We start from the raw sequence: 16,035 nt of genomic DNA, 5'->3' as shown, positions 1-16,035 counted from the left end.
TCTATTCAGTTCGGAAGGGAAATTAAAATATCTGACACAATGCACTGAATATAATGTTCAATGTAAACTAATAAGTTTGAACTGATTTTGTTATTATTATTTTATACCTAGATTAAAATTTATTTCACAAATTCCCCTTTTTCCTATTTCCTTTTTTAAAATTATTATTATTTCTCTTAAGTTCTTGCTTATATATTTATAGTGTCATTTATTTAGAAAAAAAATCACAAATAACAGAAAAAATTTTTTTAGGTTGTTTTAAAACTAAATTTGCTTGTTACATGTCTAAAAATATTACGCAACAATTAAAACTGTCACAAAATATTTTACTTAGTCAGCGTCTGCTCACAGACTAACCAAAATATAATCAAACCATTGGAAAATCTCTATTCAATTTAAATTAAAAAAATACTTTATTGATCTCTAAGGGAAATCAAATGTAGCTGTAACTCATTAATTCACATTGCATTCCTTTGCTGACTCCTTCAGGGCAGGAAGTTCATCCATCCTGTTTGCTGTAATCAGAGTTCAACACCTAAAACCTGGTGACCAAATTGCATTGTTGTTGTTCTCCTGAGGCGCAAACAAAAGGTGATGAAATTATGTCACTTCCTGTTTCCTCACTTCCTCTGTCAGATTGAGAAGCCTGTCTGAAATCGTTTCAGACCTTTTTACACACAGCCAGCAGTGAGTTTCTTGCAGTAAAGCCTCTTATTGATCTAACAAAATCATCTCCCAAACTCTTTTTGCTGCCAGTTAAAGCTAAATATATCAGCTCTGCTCTATCCAACCACAGCAGCGGCCCATCAGAACACAAACTTTGGACCCATTTACACTTTGAAAAACAAGGTTTGTACGATTTAATGATTTTATCTTGTGTAATATGATGAAAACAAATAATTACAATAGTAAATTTATTTTTTGATTGTTTTCTATGAAAATAGGATGAAAGCTAAAGGTAACCAATCATTTGTTTTGGTGATTTTAAGTTGAAGTGTTATACAAACAAGTTACTGTTTTTGTTTGTTTGTTTGTTTTTTACCTACAGCTCAGATTATTTGTTTTTTTTTCTTTTGAACTAAATTCATCTCCCTGTGGGATCTCTACTTATTTATTTTGCTCCTGAGTTGGCTACAATTAATTTCCCCCTCTAAACGTCGTCTTTGGGGTTAATGTGACCATTTTCTTGTGATGAGCTCCTCCTGAACCTGGACTATGAAATTAAACTATTCAGTTTGATTAAGAAACCCAGGAGACTGTTTAGATAGGTAATAGACTTAGACTTAGACATGTACTTTATTGATCCCTTGGGAAGACTCCCTCAAGAAATTGAAGTTACCAGCAGCTTACAGGCAGAAAAGTGGCGCACAGTGTGCAAAATACAAAAGAATACAAGAAATACAAATTAAATACAAAGGTACACACTAAATGTGAGTAGCCAAAATCCTAAATTAAGCAAAAATAAGCAAGGTATAAGAATATAAATAAAATATAAATAAAAATATAAATACAACAAACTGATCAGGCGTGCCGGCTCTGTGGTCGGCATGAAGCTGGACTCTCTGGTGACGGTGGCAGAGGCGAGGACACTGAACAAACTGCTGGACATCATGGACGATAGCAGCCACCCTCTACACGACGTCATCAGCAGCCAGAGGAGCCTGTTCAGTGACAGACTGCTGCTTCCCAAGTGCCGGACCAATAGATTCAAGAACTCCTTTGTCCCCCACGCCTTCAGACTGTACAACTCCTCACTGGGGGGTCGGAGGTGACACAGGACAGAGGGAAGAAGGAGTACTTTTTCTACAAATGTGAACTCCATATTTATCAGGCCAAACCATACAGTGCAATACCATATCACTGGTCAATCTATCCACCAAATTGCTATAATTTCCTTTTGTGTTGTATTTATATTCTTTGTTTTGTATTTAATTTGTATTTTTTTGTATTTTGTGTATGCTTACTGTGTGCCACATTTTTGCCTGTGAGCTGCTGGTAACTATAATTTCCTGAGGGAGTCTTCCCAAGGGATCAATAAAGTCAAGTCTAAGTCTAAGTCTCTCTAAGTCTAAAAGAAAATATAGGAATTTGGCAGATAGATTGACCAGTGATATGATATTGCACTATATGGTTTAGCCTGATAAGTGTGGACAAGGGGTCACTACTCCTTCTTCCCTCTGTCCTGTGTCACCTCCGACCCCCCAGTGAGGAGTTGTACAGTCTGAAGGCGTGGGGGACAAAGGAGTTCTTGAATCTATTGGTCCGGCACTTGGGAAGCAGCAGTCTGTCACTGAACAGGCTCCTCTGGCTGCTGATGACGGCGTGCAGAGGGTGGCTGCTATCGTCCATGATGTCCAGCAGTTTGTTCAGTGTCCTCGCCTCTGCCACCGTCACCAGAGATGATCTCATGTTACCATTATGATAAATGAAAGATATGATTTGAACTTTCTGCTTCCATCTCTCCTCTTTGCTCCTGCACACAGGGAAACAGTACAGCTTCAGATGTTTCCATGAACATCTGAACTGAAGATAATTTTGAAGAGCAAACAATGAGTGTAACCATGTCTACACATCAACTGCACTGGAATATTGAGTTCCAGTGCTCTTAATGGAATGAGTTTATCTCATTCCATACTGTGATAACTGACTTGATGATTGGATCTCTCTCAAACACTGACTTTTCTACAATACTCTAACTTTGCTCTATATATATCAACATGATACTAAATTAATTGTATGAATTTATGAAAATCTGATCATTTAGAAATACATACTGCCCACCTCCATTTGTTATTAGTTTGTACTCAATGGTGTTGGCTGTTATGGTAAAACTTTCTAATTTTTCCGCAACAATAAAGAAAATGTTTCCAAAAAAGATTTTACTGGTTCACAATATTGCTGCCTGCTGGAACATGAAGGCCTACAAACGGCCAAATAACTAATGAGTTCTTCACTGCTGTGAGGGAACGTCCCCTTCAAGGGAAGGAATCTGTTTTTTTAATTATTTTCTTAATTGTTATTCCTTTTCCAAGGCGCACATGAAGCAGCAGCACACAGGATCTGTTACGGCCCAACGCCTTGTTCCTGTGTGCATCCACAGCACTGATTACCTTTCTTTTAGAAATGATTATTGTATCATTGTTGTGCTTAAAATAGAGCTTAACTGCTTTTTAATCTGTACTTTTATTAGTATATAGTCTGCACTAATACAGTATTAATATTTTCCATTTAAATCTCTACTAATACAACCTCTGTTCCAACTTTATCAGAGAAAATTATGCAAATATTGACTTGTCTAGAAATTAAATTAGGACATGTCATTATCACTATAATGCAAATCATTTTTTAATATTCAACAGTTAGATATTAATATATTGGTAGCTAATTAACATATAAATATAATTTATTATGTTACTCTAACCACAACAGTATCTACTATGTCCATTTAAATCTGATTCATGTGTTACATCTTATTTACTGTTATGTTTTCACCCTATAGTTACGTTTTCTAATTATATATTTATATGCCCACAGCTGGTATATTAATGGCTGATTCTTTCACATAATTAAACCTAGAAACCAGACAAAATGGACATAAACTCCTCTGGTCAGAATTATTGTTTGAATAAAAAGTTTAGTATCATTATTTACAGAACAATGGCAACATCTTTCTAGACAAAAACATCTAGAAACTGTCAATATTATTTCATTTAACAGTTTGAGTATTTCAAGTCAAGTCCAGTTTGTTTGTACTATACATTTCAACAACAATGCAGTTCAAAGTGCTTTGCATCATAAATGCACAAAAATATAAAGTCACAGACTCAGTCAACAATTGAAACACTGCATTTTGTTAAGTGCCTTCATTACACATCAGAATGTAACACACAGTTGGATAAAGCATCTATTATCCAACATTATCCGTTGTGAGGTAGGAAAGGTGCTGGTCCTGCCAACAGGTGAGAGGCGGGGCCAACAGTCCATCAGGCATTATAACCAGTTAGTGTTCATGTTCCTCAAATTTTAAATATAGATTCACAAGGCATCTGTTGAATCTTGACATCAATAACATTTCAGCAACACGTTTCTTGTGTCACTGGAAACTTTATTGATGAACCTGCAGAGAGAATAAAACAAAGATTTAGTTACAAAGAAAGTGACAAAATTAAACACATTTAATTACACATGGTAAATTTACAGAACCCAAAAGCTGCGATAAAATCAAAACTGTTTAAGACTAAATTCCAAGTGACCCAAAAATAAATCCAAACAGAAATGACTCAAAATTTAAATGATTGAATTTTCTTGCTCTGAGTTTTTGTCTTCCTTTCTGAGTGTTTTTCTTTTAAACATTATAAACAGGAAGCAGTTTCTTCAATATAATCAATTAAACAAACCATAAAATCAAAAATTTACTTCAATAACTTTCACCAAGGAGAACCGTCCCGATTTAACAACATCAACAAAATCACAAAGTCTATAAAAACAAAACTAAATAAACTAATATCTTCAACCAATGATGTACCTCAAATTCTGATCACTTAATTGGAAAATATTATACCATCCTAATAGAAAATCAATTTTGGAATCTTGTTTGACAAAGTTAGGAGAAAAAAATCATATGTTAATTCACATATAAGTCAATTTCATTTTTATTGCAACACCAATTGATTATGTTCTGTTTTGTTTTTGCTTTGAATGTTTCAATTTTAATGTAACTTGTAAACTTCATTGTTTGTTTTTGTTTTGTTTTTGTTTGTTTGGTTATTTTATTTCTATTTCTATGATTCGTTCTATTATCTGGTTATTTCTTTTTGTAGATCAATTCCCCTTTTTACTTTTGGTCATTCTATAATGTTTGCTATATATAAATAATTTTTATACACGATCAAGTGAATAAAAACATGATGGTGAATAAAAAAAATAATATAGATAAAAATATAAACATTTTGATTAAAAGAAATAAAAGTTCAGTGGGATGTAAAAACACATTTTTATAAAACTATTAACTTAGCTTTTCAATCAGCTTCAGAATCTTTTTATTTGTCTCAACCAGCAGATTTTTTGTTTCCTGAAAACTTCCTCTATTAACTGCCTCATAATTTCCATAAATAGACTCCTGTATAGTTTTGTTGCATAAATGCAAAATACAGGTCAATCCCATAATTTCCTTATTTTTTAAATGATTCAGTTATTCTATAAAATATTGTATTACTAACAATAATGTTTTTTATGCATCTTTTACAAAGTCAGAATGTTCTGCTGTTTAACCAAATAATTGGGGCCGTAGACATTATTTTTCTAAAACTGACCAAGCATCTTCCAAAACTAGAGATTCTCTTTTCCTCCTGCTCGTTCCATTCAGTTTCACTTTATATTTAAAGCACCGATTCAGAGCAGGTCATCTCAAGACACGTCACAATGTAAAACACAAACAATTTTATGTGTCTTTTTTAAAAAGATCTGATCTTTTTTTTTTTGAGAGTCAGACAGGAAACACTGTGAGAGAGCAATGACATGGGGCAAAGGTCATCAGGCCAGGAATTGAACCTGCGATGGTCACATTAAGGATAAAGCCTCCTTATGTGGATTGTACTTAAACACTGAGCCACAACAACCTTTATGTATCTATTTCTAAAAAGGTTTGCATGATAATAAATGAAGAATTTAACATGATTAAATCTTTTGATTTTCAAACCAACCACCAATTTTAACAGGTAAAAAAGTTACACACAGATCTTGTGCTTATTAAAAATAGTTTTGTTCAACATTCATCAACTCACTTTTTGGTGTTGACCTGTTTAGTTTTTTTCAATCAAGTGGAAGAAATTGTTTTTTTTTTTCTGCAGGCCGACCGTTCTCCACAGCTATAGACAAAAAGCATGTTAATAAATGTTCTGTTACATATTTTACAAGCCAATGTAAAATATGCAGAAATTATCTCCAGCAACATTAGATAGAAATATTTTCAGAAAATACAGATAGTGAGTGGCTTTACTTGTTTACTTACGAGAAGGCGGACGCTTGACTGAAACAGAGAAAAATAAGAGCAACTTTAGACCTTACCTTTAAAAAACAACTTTCTTTTCTGCTTTATTTTTACAGATTTCACACAGTGGCCATTTTTAGGTGAAAATACATGTAAGCAAATAATTCAGTACTACTTTAACTGGGCTAAATTTAGTAGTTATGATTTAAAGTGAGACATTTTTGAAAATCTGGAATCAGTTTTCAGCCTTAATAAAGAAATTAGTCTCAGACTCAGGAATCATAAATTACTGTCCAAGTCTTCCTACCAGATAAGCCACAGAATATTATAATAGTTCAATGAATGTGTTGTGTGATTATTATGATCTTAATGTTATGGCTAAATTGAGAATTTTTTTTGCAATTAGAAAGAATTTTCTTTCTCAGAGATTTTTTGAACACTAAATTTCTGTTTGTAACAAACTTGGTCACAGAAGAGACGCTGCTGTATGAGAATCATTTCCATTTGGAAATTACAATTCATGCCAATTAACTGGCATTTGTACTTTTATTAAAACAAACTAAGCTTTATCTCCGGTGACATCCAGTAGCAGCATGTACAGCAAGACTTTTAATTCCAGTTCAGTATAAATAACATTTCATCATAAACTTACAAGCATTCAATACATTGATGGTTTGTATATAAAAAAAATTCTTGCACACTGATATTATTGCCCAGGACAAAACTTGTTTATACTGAATCAAATGATGGTGTTGCTGAGCTCAAATGTTCTGGTATTTTTCAATGATTTACAGTTTTTTTCATGAATTTAAATCTAATTTTCAACCATTTTTAAAGCAGGAAGTCTTGCCTGGTCGATGCACAGATGAAATGGGTCTGAACTACAGCTACACATGGACGCATCATTAACTCATGTCTAAATTAAATTTACCATTTAAATTGGGTTTATTTTCATCTTAAAACCAACAACCAAAATACCCATTTCTCACCTTTCTTCCTGTAAACAATGAATCCAGTCACAGCAATGAGACCGAGGACGGCCACAGCAACAACAACAAAGATGATCACATTGATGATATTTGCTGTTGAGAAAACAAACCAGGTCACATTCAGAGTAACAAGTTTCTTTATGTCTTTATCCCACTTTGTCTAAATATCATCATGTTTTAGCTTTTCTCATCTTTTGCTTGTTCTGATTTCTGTTCTCTACATTTCTCTTGCACTAAACACACAAACCTCAAATATTTAATTAATCACTTTTAAGTCATTCTTAAAAATTGTTCACTTAATCAGAGTGCAAATGTATTTTCAGGTTTTATAAATGAAAGTATAAAGTTACACAAAGTCAAACAACCTAAAACCAATACGTTAGACAGTTTTAGATGAACCTGGTGTTGATTTTACTCTTGTAAAAACAAAAAGAAGCACAAACACTTAGAGCAGATTGAATTAGCAGCAAATTACTTGTTTCAACTTTTACTTTATGGTACATGTTGAGATAATAATGCTGAGATAAATGATTGTGTCTGTGACCTAAAACTGGATGTAAATCTAAAAACACAATTAATCAGTCAGAACATTGTAATAATCAGATATTTAACAAGCAAATGTAGCATTTTATATAATTACTTACATTCATTGGTCCTGATTCTTGTTTTCTCCAGTCTATTGATCATGTCTTCATCGACTCCAGAAAGCTGAAACACACATTCATACTTGTTCCAGTCTTCAGATGAAAGAGATGACAGATCGATGTCAACATTCATCTGGAAGGTCCCATCATTGTTGGGGAGGATCTCTCCTTTGACTACACCATCATGAATCTCCTCTCCATCTTTCCTCCAGAACATTTCAGCTCTGTTAGGATAGAAACCCGTAGCGAAGCAGCTGATCTTAGAGGAGAACGACTTCTGGAGGAGAGACACTGATGGACGAACTGCAGAGCATATGGAGCAAATATTTTTAGTTATTTTATAAATATAAACATATTTTTTTACTACTAAGTAATTATTAACAGTATAGATTTCAGCTTACAGAGAAAACTAAAAATGAAAATTAAAAACAGGTTAAAAATAGGATAAAACTGATGAAGTTTATATAAAACAAGGGAAACACATAAATGTAACTTTGCACTGAACAACGTTATGTTATGTAATACCTGATCTCATCAGTGAGTTTCTACCATAGTTCACATATTTCTTCAGCCTCTCAACACATATATGAGTTAAATAGTTCTTCTCATGTTCTTTAATAGCTCTATTATTATTCCATTTGTTCGCCGTGATCACAGCTTGTGGTTTTAAAGCGATCCATTGTTGTGTCATTAGGTCCAGTGTGATTAAATCTTCTCCATCATAACCAAACTGATCATAACCTTTGACCTCTCCAGTCTCATCATCCCACTCACAGCCGTACATCTGCTGAAAGACGTGAACTCCTGAGACAGAGAGACATCAGTGAATTTAAAACACAATCTATTAATTTGTGTATTTTAATGTAATACTGATCTATCAAAAATAAACTCCTAAACTTTTGCACAAATTAACTAAATTAACGCTTTGAAAAAAAACACCAACTTTAGACTTATGCCCCTCTTCAAAAATAATTCATTTTGTTTACCATTTGTTCATAACTCTAAAAGGGACAATAGCAACAAATAATTAAACATTTACTGCTTTATGTTCCAAAAGTTTAACATTATGGGTTTTAAGACAGGAATTGTTATAGAAACATTCTCAAGTTTCAGAGAACAGAGGAAGGTAGAAAAAAAAACTATTTGCTGGAAATTTACTGGATTAGAAACAGAAGTTAATACTTTTAGATGCACAATAACTAAAATCATGTGTAAAATAACAATTGCACAAATAATGTGGGAAACTTAAAAAATTTGTGAGATGTAGAAAGTGAATCATGAACAAACCTCCAGTCTGGTTGAAACGTAGTTTGGCAATTTCTAGGTTTGCTGTGAGGACTTGTTGTTTATCCAGACATGTCTTAGTTTCCTCCTTCCAGTAAGTTGGATGTTCTGAAGTCACTTTATTCATCCAGTCTTGTTTAGGGATGTTTCTGTTGGTGTTGTCACAGTAATTTATCTGAACTTCATCCACAAAACCAACAGAAATGTATAATGGGAAGTTTTCTATTCCTGAAGATGCTGAGTAGATATACTTCAGAGAGTGGGTCACTGTAAGAAAAAGACATTTTTGAATATTTTAACATTACTCAATTATTACTCATATCTACCAAAACCAAAGACATCAGGTTCTGTTCTGATAGATGAAAAAATATAAAACACATCTAGGTTTTATATTTTGCTTACTTATCTGTCCATAACTTTTACAATATTTAAACAAGATAATTTAGCAGCAACACAAACTCACTTTGAAATAATGAATCTAACCTTTTGAAATGTTGAATGTCTTTGCTAAATTGTGATAATTTCATTATAAGAATACCTTACATTTTCATCACACATTAATTAAGATTCCTTATATTTTCACCAGAAACCCAGATTAACCAAACTAACCATCACAATATTTAATATTATTCTGAAACTTCTCTTTTATCAATACCAAAACCTTTTCTCCATGTGGAAATCAGAAATTATTTCACCATTTAAAACTGTTAAAATGGTCTCTCTTAAGCTTTTAATAAATTTCATTTTTTATTTGTAAGGAAATAAAAGGTCCACTGGAACCATTTTATTGTTTTCACTGTTAGCAGATAAAGACGCATCTGCTAACAACTTTCTGGAGTTGATAACCGTTTTCAAAAATACTCTTATCTATCCATTTTCTAACACTTTTGCCCCTAGTGGGGTCGGGAGTTACTGATGCCTCTCCAGCTGCGTTCCAGGCGAGAGGTGGGTCACCTGGACAGGTCACCAGTCTGTTGCAGGGCAACACAGAGACACACAGGACAAACAACGACACATATAGACACCTAGGGAATTTAGAAAGACCAATTAACCTGACAGTCATGTTTTTGGACTGTGGGAAGAAGCTGGAGGACCTGGAGAGAACCCACGCATGCAAAGGGAGAACATGCAAACGCCGTGCAGAAAGACACCGGACCCGGATCAAACCCAGGACCTTCTTGCTGCAAGGCAACAGTGCTACCAACTGCTCCTCTGTGCAGCCCCCATTTAGGATCGACAAAATATTTTTGAATTCGAATGCATCAACCAGCACAAAATACTTCAGCTCTGACTCAAAACAGTTTAAATATTTCAACAACAGACCCTTCAATAATCAACATGAAGCCAAGTTTATGTTATGACTCTCAGTTTTTCTAGTGTGCACTATTATTATATTACTTAGAATTATCATTTACCCTGAAGTTGTCAACAAAATGACTACAGTTAATTACACCTGAAAAATAAATGCAGAAAATAGTTTAATGTGCTTCATAGAGTTTAATTGATAATTATTGCAAGTAAAGTAGCAAAATAAAAACTTATTTAATGCGCTGCTTTGTTTCAATTTGGCTGGTAGGTGTGGATGAGCCAAAACTTTCTTAAGTTGAATGAAACAAAACTAAAGTTAATTTCTTTGGACCTAAAGAGGAATGATCTAAAGTCAGAACACAGCTTCAGTTATTACAACTATAACCAGTAATCAGCCAGAAACCTTTGACTATTGATGAACTCTGACCTGAACCTTCAAAGACACATAAAGACGGTTACAAGTCGGCCTTCTATCACCTGAAGAAACATCTCCAGGATTAAAGAACTGATGTCTCAGCCAGATCTAGAGATCCTTTATATCTAGACTAAAAACCAGCTGTTTAAAGTTGCTTTTGAAAATAATCATGAAACATTAATCAATAATCTGATGTGTAATGAGGACAAAATGTAATGTTGACTGAGTGCTTTGTGACCGTATTTTTGTGTTTTTATGATACACAACATTTTGAAATTCCTTACTGCTGTAACGTGCTATACAAATAAAATTTGACTGATTGATATTAGATGAAGACACGCTAAACTAACAGAAGAAGCATTAAAATCTGAAAAAACATTGGGGCTCACAATGTGAATTATAAATCCTCAAAAACTCTTAAACTTTATCCAAAATGTTTATTAAACAATAAGCGCAACAAACTCACTGACGGCCATTTTACATGTCGCCAAACCCAACACTGCTGTGACATAACATGCTGCCATTTTGGATACTGCAGCCCAAGCCGCTCATCTAGACAATGTAAAAATATTAATAACATAAGGTTTTAAAAAAGTAAGAAAAAAACTTAACAATCAGTCCAATTTGTTTAATTTCAGACAATTCTCTTTTAAATAAGTGAATAAAATGTTTAACCTTCTGCATCCAGTACCAGGAACTATTATCAAACAAACTTTAAAAAACACAAAGTTCTTATAATAAAACTAATCTGTAAATATTTGAAATGTCGAACTCACCAGCGGTGGATCCTTCAATTCCCACTAGAATCAGAAATATTAAGAGCGTCATTTTTCTGATGTCGCTTCACATCTTTAGCTCCAGTTTCAAGCAGCTCATTTCTTCCTTCGTGAGAACAGACTGGACAGGTAAACAAGGAAGAAGAGCAGGTGAGGGTGTGTCTGATGTCAGCTTTCAACTCAGCCAATCAGAGCGTCCTGGATGTAAAGCGTCACTTAAATCTGGGTTAATCAGACTTATGAAGGTTTGAAGTGAAAGTGAAAGTTAACTGTTATCTGTTATTAGGTCAGCTTAAATGGAAGATAAAAGCTGATATTTTTTCTATTCAGTTCGGAAGGGAAATTAAAATATCTGACACAATGCACTGAATATAATGTTCAATGTAAACTAATAAGTTTGAACTGATTTTATTATTATTATTTTATACCTAGATTAAAATTTATTTCACAAATTCCCCTTTTTCCTATTTCCTTTTTTAAAATTATTATTATTTCTCTTAAGTTCTTGCTTATGTATTTCCAGTGTCATTTATTTGGTAACCAAAAAAAAAGCCCAAATAACAGAAACAAAAATTAATAATAATTTTAGGTTGTTTTAAAACTAAATTTGCTTGTTACATGTCTAAAAATATTACACAACAATAAAAACTGTCACAAAATATTTTAGTTAGTCAGCATCTGCTCACAGACTAACCAAAATATAATCAAACTATTGGAAAATCTATTCAATTTAAATTAAAAAATACTTTATTGATCTTGTTAAGAATTAAAAAGAGGAATAACTTAATTTAGCTCATTAATTCATTCCTCTGATCCCGAATTCCTGTGTCTCAATATGTGTGCAGTGAGAAAGAGCAATCATACGACGTCAGACTTCAGATATCCAGAGTTTTATCTAGAGAAAATCAACGCGAAAAGAATGTTACAATAAGCATCTCACCTAGATCATCAAAAGTCCAAGACATGACAAAACAGAAACAATTAACTGAGTTGAAAGGGAAACAGAAACAGAAACAAACAAAAGATGCATCTTCTGGGAACCTCTCACTCAGCACAAAGAGATTCGAACTTCTGCTGTAAAACAAACCATTTTATAAGAATGTGTATTCTCCTCATTTAAATATATGCATTAGGAGGTGTTTTTTCTCTCGTGGGCCTTCCCATTGATTTTATTACCTCCTGCTAAAGAGCCCCAAAGGCAGATATATGGATTGTCAAACTGGGTCTTTGCCGTACCAGGCGTCTCCTGCAAACTCCCTGAGCTAAATTTACGACCTCTGTCTGTTTTAGTTTTCTGCCTCAAATGATTCCAAAAGAAAGTAGTTTGTATTTTAACCAAGCTTGCACAAAATGTAATGCTAAATAATGACTATAAGTTTGGATCTAAGAAGTAACTAATTCAAAACATGCTTAAAGAAATATATTTAATTCTAATATCGATAAAATTATTTATAAAAAGTTTTAAGATCCTAGTGAACTTTTGAACCATGCTAAGCAATTTGTTAACTGTCTGGCAGATAGATGCCCTGTCTAAAGAGATTTAAGGAAGTCTCAGTCTGTCTTTCTTTAAGATCCTCCCTATACAATTCATGTAAAATTTTTAGAGTGGCCAGTTTGTTTTAGTTTGGATCTTTATCTAAGTTTGTCTTAACATAAAGATTAGCCTGTGTACTATTGTGCTACTTTTAAAACTCTATTTCAACAATCTCTAAGGGAAATTAAATGTAGCTGTAATTCATTAATTCACGTTGATTTCCTTTTGCTGACTCCTTCAGGGCATGAAGTTCATCCATCCTGTTTGCTGTAATCAGAGTTCAACACCTAAAACCTGGTGACCAAATTGCATTGTTGTTGTTCTCCTGAGGCGCAAACAAAAGGTGATGAAATTATGTCACTTCCTGTTTCCTCACTTCCTCTGTCAGACTGAGAAGCCTGTTTGAAAGGGTTTAAACCTTTTTAAAAACAGTCAGCAGTGAGTTCCTTGTGTTCAGTAATTAGTAAAGCCTCTTATTGATCTAACAAAATCATCTCCCAAACTCTTTTTGCTGCCAGTTAAAGCTAAATATGTCAGCTCTGCTCTATCCAACCACAGCAGCTGCCCATCAGAACACAATATTAACAGCAGTCTTACTTACTAAATCAAAATCAAATCAAATTTTATTTGTATAACACATTTCAGCAGCAAGGCATTTCAAAGTGCTTTACATCATAAACAGAAAAACACAAAGTTATGCATCGTGGAATAAACAATACATTGTTACATATTACATTTCAAAAACAATTCTAAACAGGTGTGTTTTTTAGTTGCAATTTAAAGGAAGTCAGGGTTTCTGCTGTTTTACAGTTTTCTGGAGGTTTGTTCCAAATTTTTGGTGCATAGATGCTGAAAGCTGCTGCTTGATTCTGGTTCTGGGGATGCAGAGCAGACCAGAACCAGAACCTGAGAGGTCTGGAAGGTTGATACAACAACAGCAGATCTTTGATGTATTGTGGTGCTAAACCGTTCAGTGATTTATAAACTAACAGTATTTTAAAATCTATTCTTTGAGCTACAGGGAGCCAGTGGAGGGACTTTAAAACTGGTGTTATGTCTCTATCTTCCCTGGTTCTAGTGAGAACGCGAGCAGCAGCTTCTGGATCAGCTGCAGCTGTTTGATTGATTTATTGGACAGACCTGTGAAGACGCTGTTACAATAATCAATGTGACTAAAGATAAACGCATGAATGAGTTTCTCTAGATCTGGCTGAGACATTAGTCCTCTAATCCTGGAGATGTTCTTCAGGTGATAGAAGGCCGACTTTGTAATTGTCTTTATGTGGCTCTGGAGGTTCAAGTCCGAGTCCATCACTACTCCCAGGTTTCGGGCCTGATCGCTACGTTTTAGTTGTAATAACTGAAGCTGTGCATTGACTCTAGATCGTTCCTCTTTAGATCCAAAAATAATCACTTCAGTTTTGTCTGGAGAAAGTTTTGGAACATCCACACATTTATCTGTTCTAAACATTTATTCAGTGAATGGATGGGGTCAAAGGTCACCTGGTGACATCGTAATGTAGAGCTCAGTATCATCTGCATAGTTATGGTAGCTAATATTTCCTGTTATAACCTGAGCTAGTGGGAGAATATAAATATTGAATAAGAGGGGTCCTAAGATTGAACCTTGGGGTACCCCACATGTGACCTTTGACCTCTTTGAGGAGAAGTTTCCAATTGAAACAAAGAAATCCCTGTTCTTTATGTAGGATTCAAACCAGTCGAGCACCGAACCAGAGAGTCCAACCCAACTCTCCAGTCGATTCAGTAATATGTCATGGTCGACAGTGTCAAAAGCTGCACTGAGGTCCAACAGAACCAGCACTGTGGTTCTCCCACAGTCCGTATTTATATGGATATCATTGAATACTTTTACGAGGGCAGTCTCCGTGCTGTGGTGAGCACGAAAACCAGACTGGAAAGTGTCAAAGCAGTTGGTCATCATGAGGAAACTATTTAATTGTTTACACACAGTTTTTTCAATAACTTTGCTGATGAATGGGAGGTCAGAGGTTGGTTTGTAATTCTGCAATAGTGATTTGTCCAGGTTGTTCTTTTTTAACAGGTTGGTTTGGTTTGATAACTGCTGTTTTCAAAGCCTGGGGGAAAACGCCTGATGTAAGTGAAGAGTTTACTATTTGGATGAGATCAGCAGCAATAACAGGCAGGACTTTCTTAAAGAAATGTGTGGGAAGGACATCCAGACAGCAGGAGCTTGAACTTAATTTACTAAATTTCTTCTAGGGTTTTATAATTAAGTAGTTGAAAATGGGTCATTTTTCCTGTATTTGTTTTCTTTTGGTACAGCAATGATTCTGGCTTTAGAGTTGATGTGCAGATTAATTCTCTGATTTTTTGAATTTTCTCTGAAAAAGCTGGAAAACTTGTTCCATCAGCATTAGATTGGAGTTCAGGTGGTAACATCACAGGAGGGTTTGTGAGCCTGTCAACTGTTGCAAATAAAGTTCGAGCATTGTTGATGTTTTTGTTTATGACAGCTGCAAAGAAAGCCTCCCTTGCATGTTTTAGTGTTAAGTGATAGTTACGTAGTTTTTCTTCATAGATGTCATTATGAACGTGAAGTTGAGTTTTACGCCATTGTCGTTCTACTCTGAGACAGAGTTGTCTTGCAGATCGAACTGTTTGTGCTTTTCTCCATGGAGATTTCTTTCTACCAGATACAACCTTTCGTTTAATTGGGGCAATAGAATCAATGATATATGAAACTTTAGACTGAAAATCATCTACCAACTGATCTACATCATTAAAGGTTAAGGATGAGGAGGAAGAGTAGATTTGATTAAATGTTTCTGCTGTGTTTTCTGTGAAAGAACTTTTTGTAACAGTCACTGTTTGTCCAAGTGGGTCAAAGAATAAACAACTTTCAAAGAGGTAAAGAGCTGCAACTCCATATGTCAGACCAGAGTCCTGAAGACATGAACAGAGCAGCTCTGTAAGATTCTGCAACATCTCTTCAACGTTAGCCTGACCCAATAGATGGAGACTCCATCATTCACCTGCTTCAACAAGCCCACTGTCATCTGGACAGAGCAGGCAGCATGTGAGGATCATATTATTTGATTTCTCCAGCATTTA

General features: G+C 34.4%; 2 protein-coding genes across 2 annotated transcripts in view; one reads left to right on the top strand and one right to left on the bottom strand.

The window, feature by feature from the left end:
* The window catches only part of LOC129375864 (tripartite motif-containing protein 16-like), a 198,407-nt gene that overhangs the window by 85,007 nt on the left and 97,365 nt on the right, over positions 1-16,035 (top strand). The window lies entirely within an intron of this gene.
* On the bottom strand, positions 6,003-11,520 carry LOC129375673 (H-2 class I histocompatibility antigen, Q9 alpha chain-like). Its single transcript, XM_055054912.1, has 6 exons — positions 11,406-11,520; positions 8,910-9,173; positions 8,148-8,426; positions 7,623-7,925; positions 6,979-7,071; positions 6,003-6,028 (listed from the first exon to the last, which is right to left on the bottom strand). Exons 1-6 carry the CDS (start codon positions 11,455-11,457, stop codon positions 6,003-6,005), a joined length of 1,017 nt encoding a protein of 338 aa, XP_054910887.1. The 5' UTR covers positions 11,458-11,520.

Source organism: Poeciliopsis prolifica, unplaced genomic scaffold (genome assembly GCF_027474105.1).
Source record: "Poeciliopsis prolifica strain line A6 unplaced genomic scaffold, Auburn_PproV2 SCAFFOLD041, whole genome shotgun sequence".
Taxonomy (NCBI): domain Eukaryota; kingdom Metazoa; phylum Chordata; class Actinopteri; order Cyprinodontiformes; family Poeciliidae; genus Poeciliopsis; species Poeciliopsis prolifica.
The sequence above is the reverse complement of the archived record's forward strand: the minus strand, read 5'-3'. Positions and strand labels throughout refer to the sequence as shown.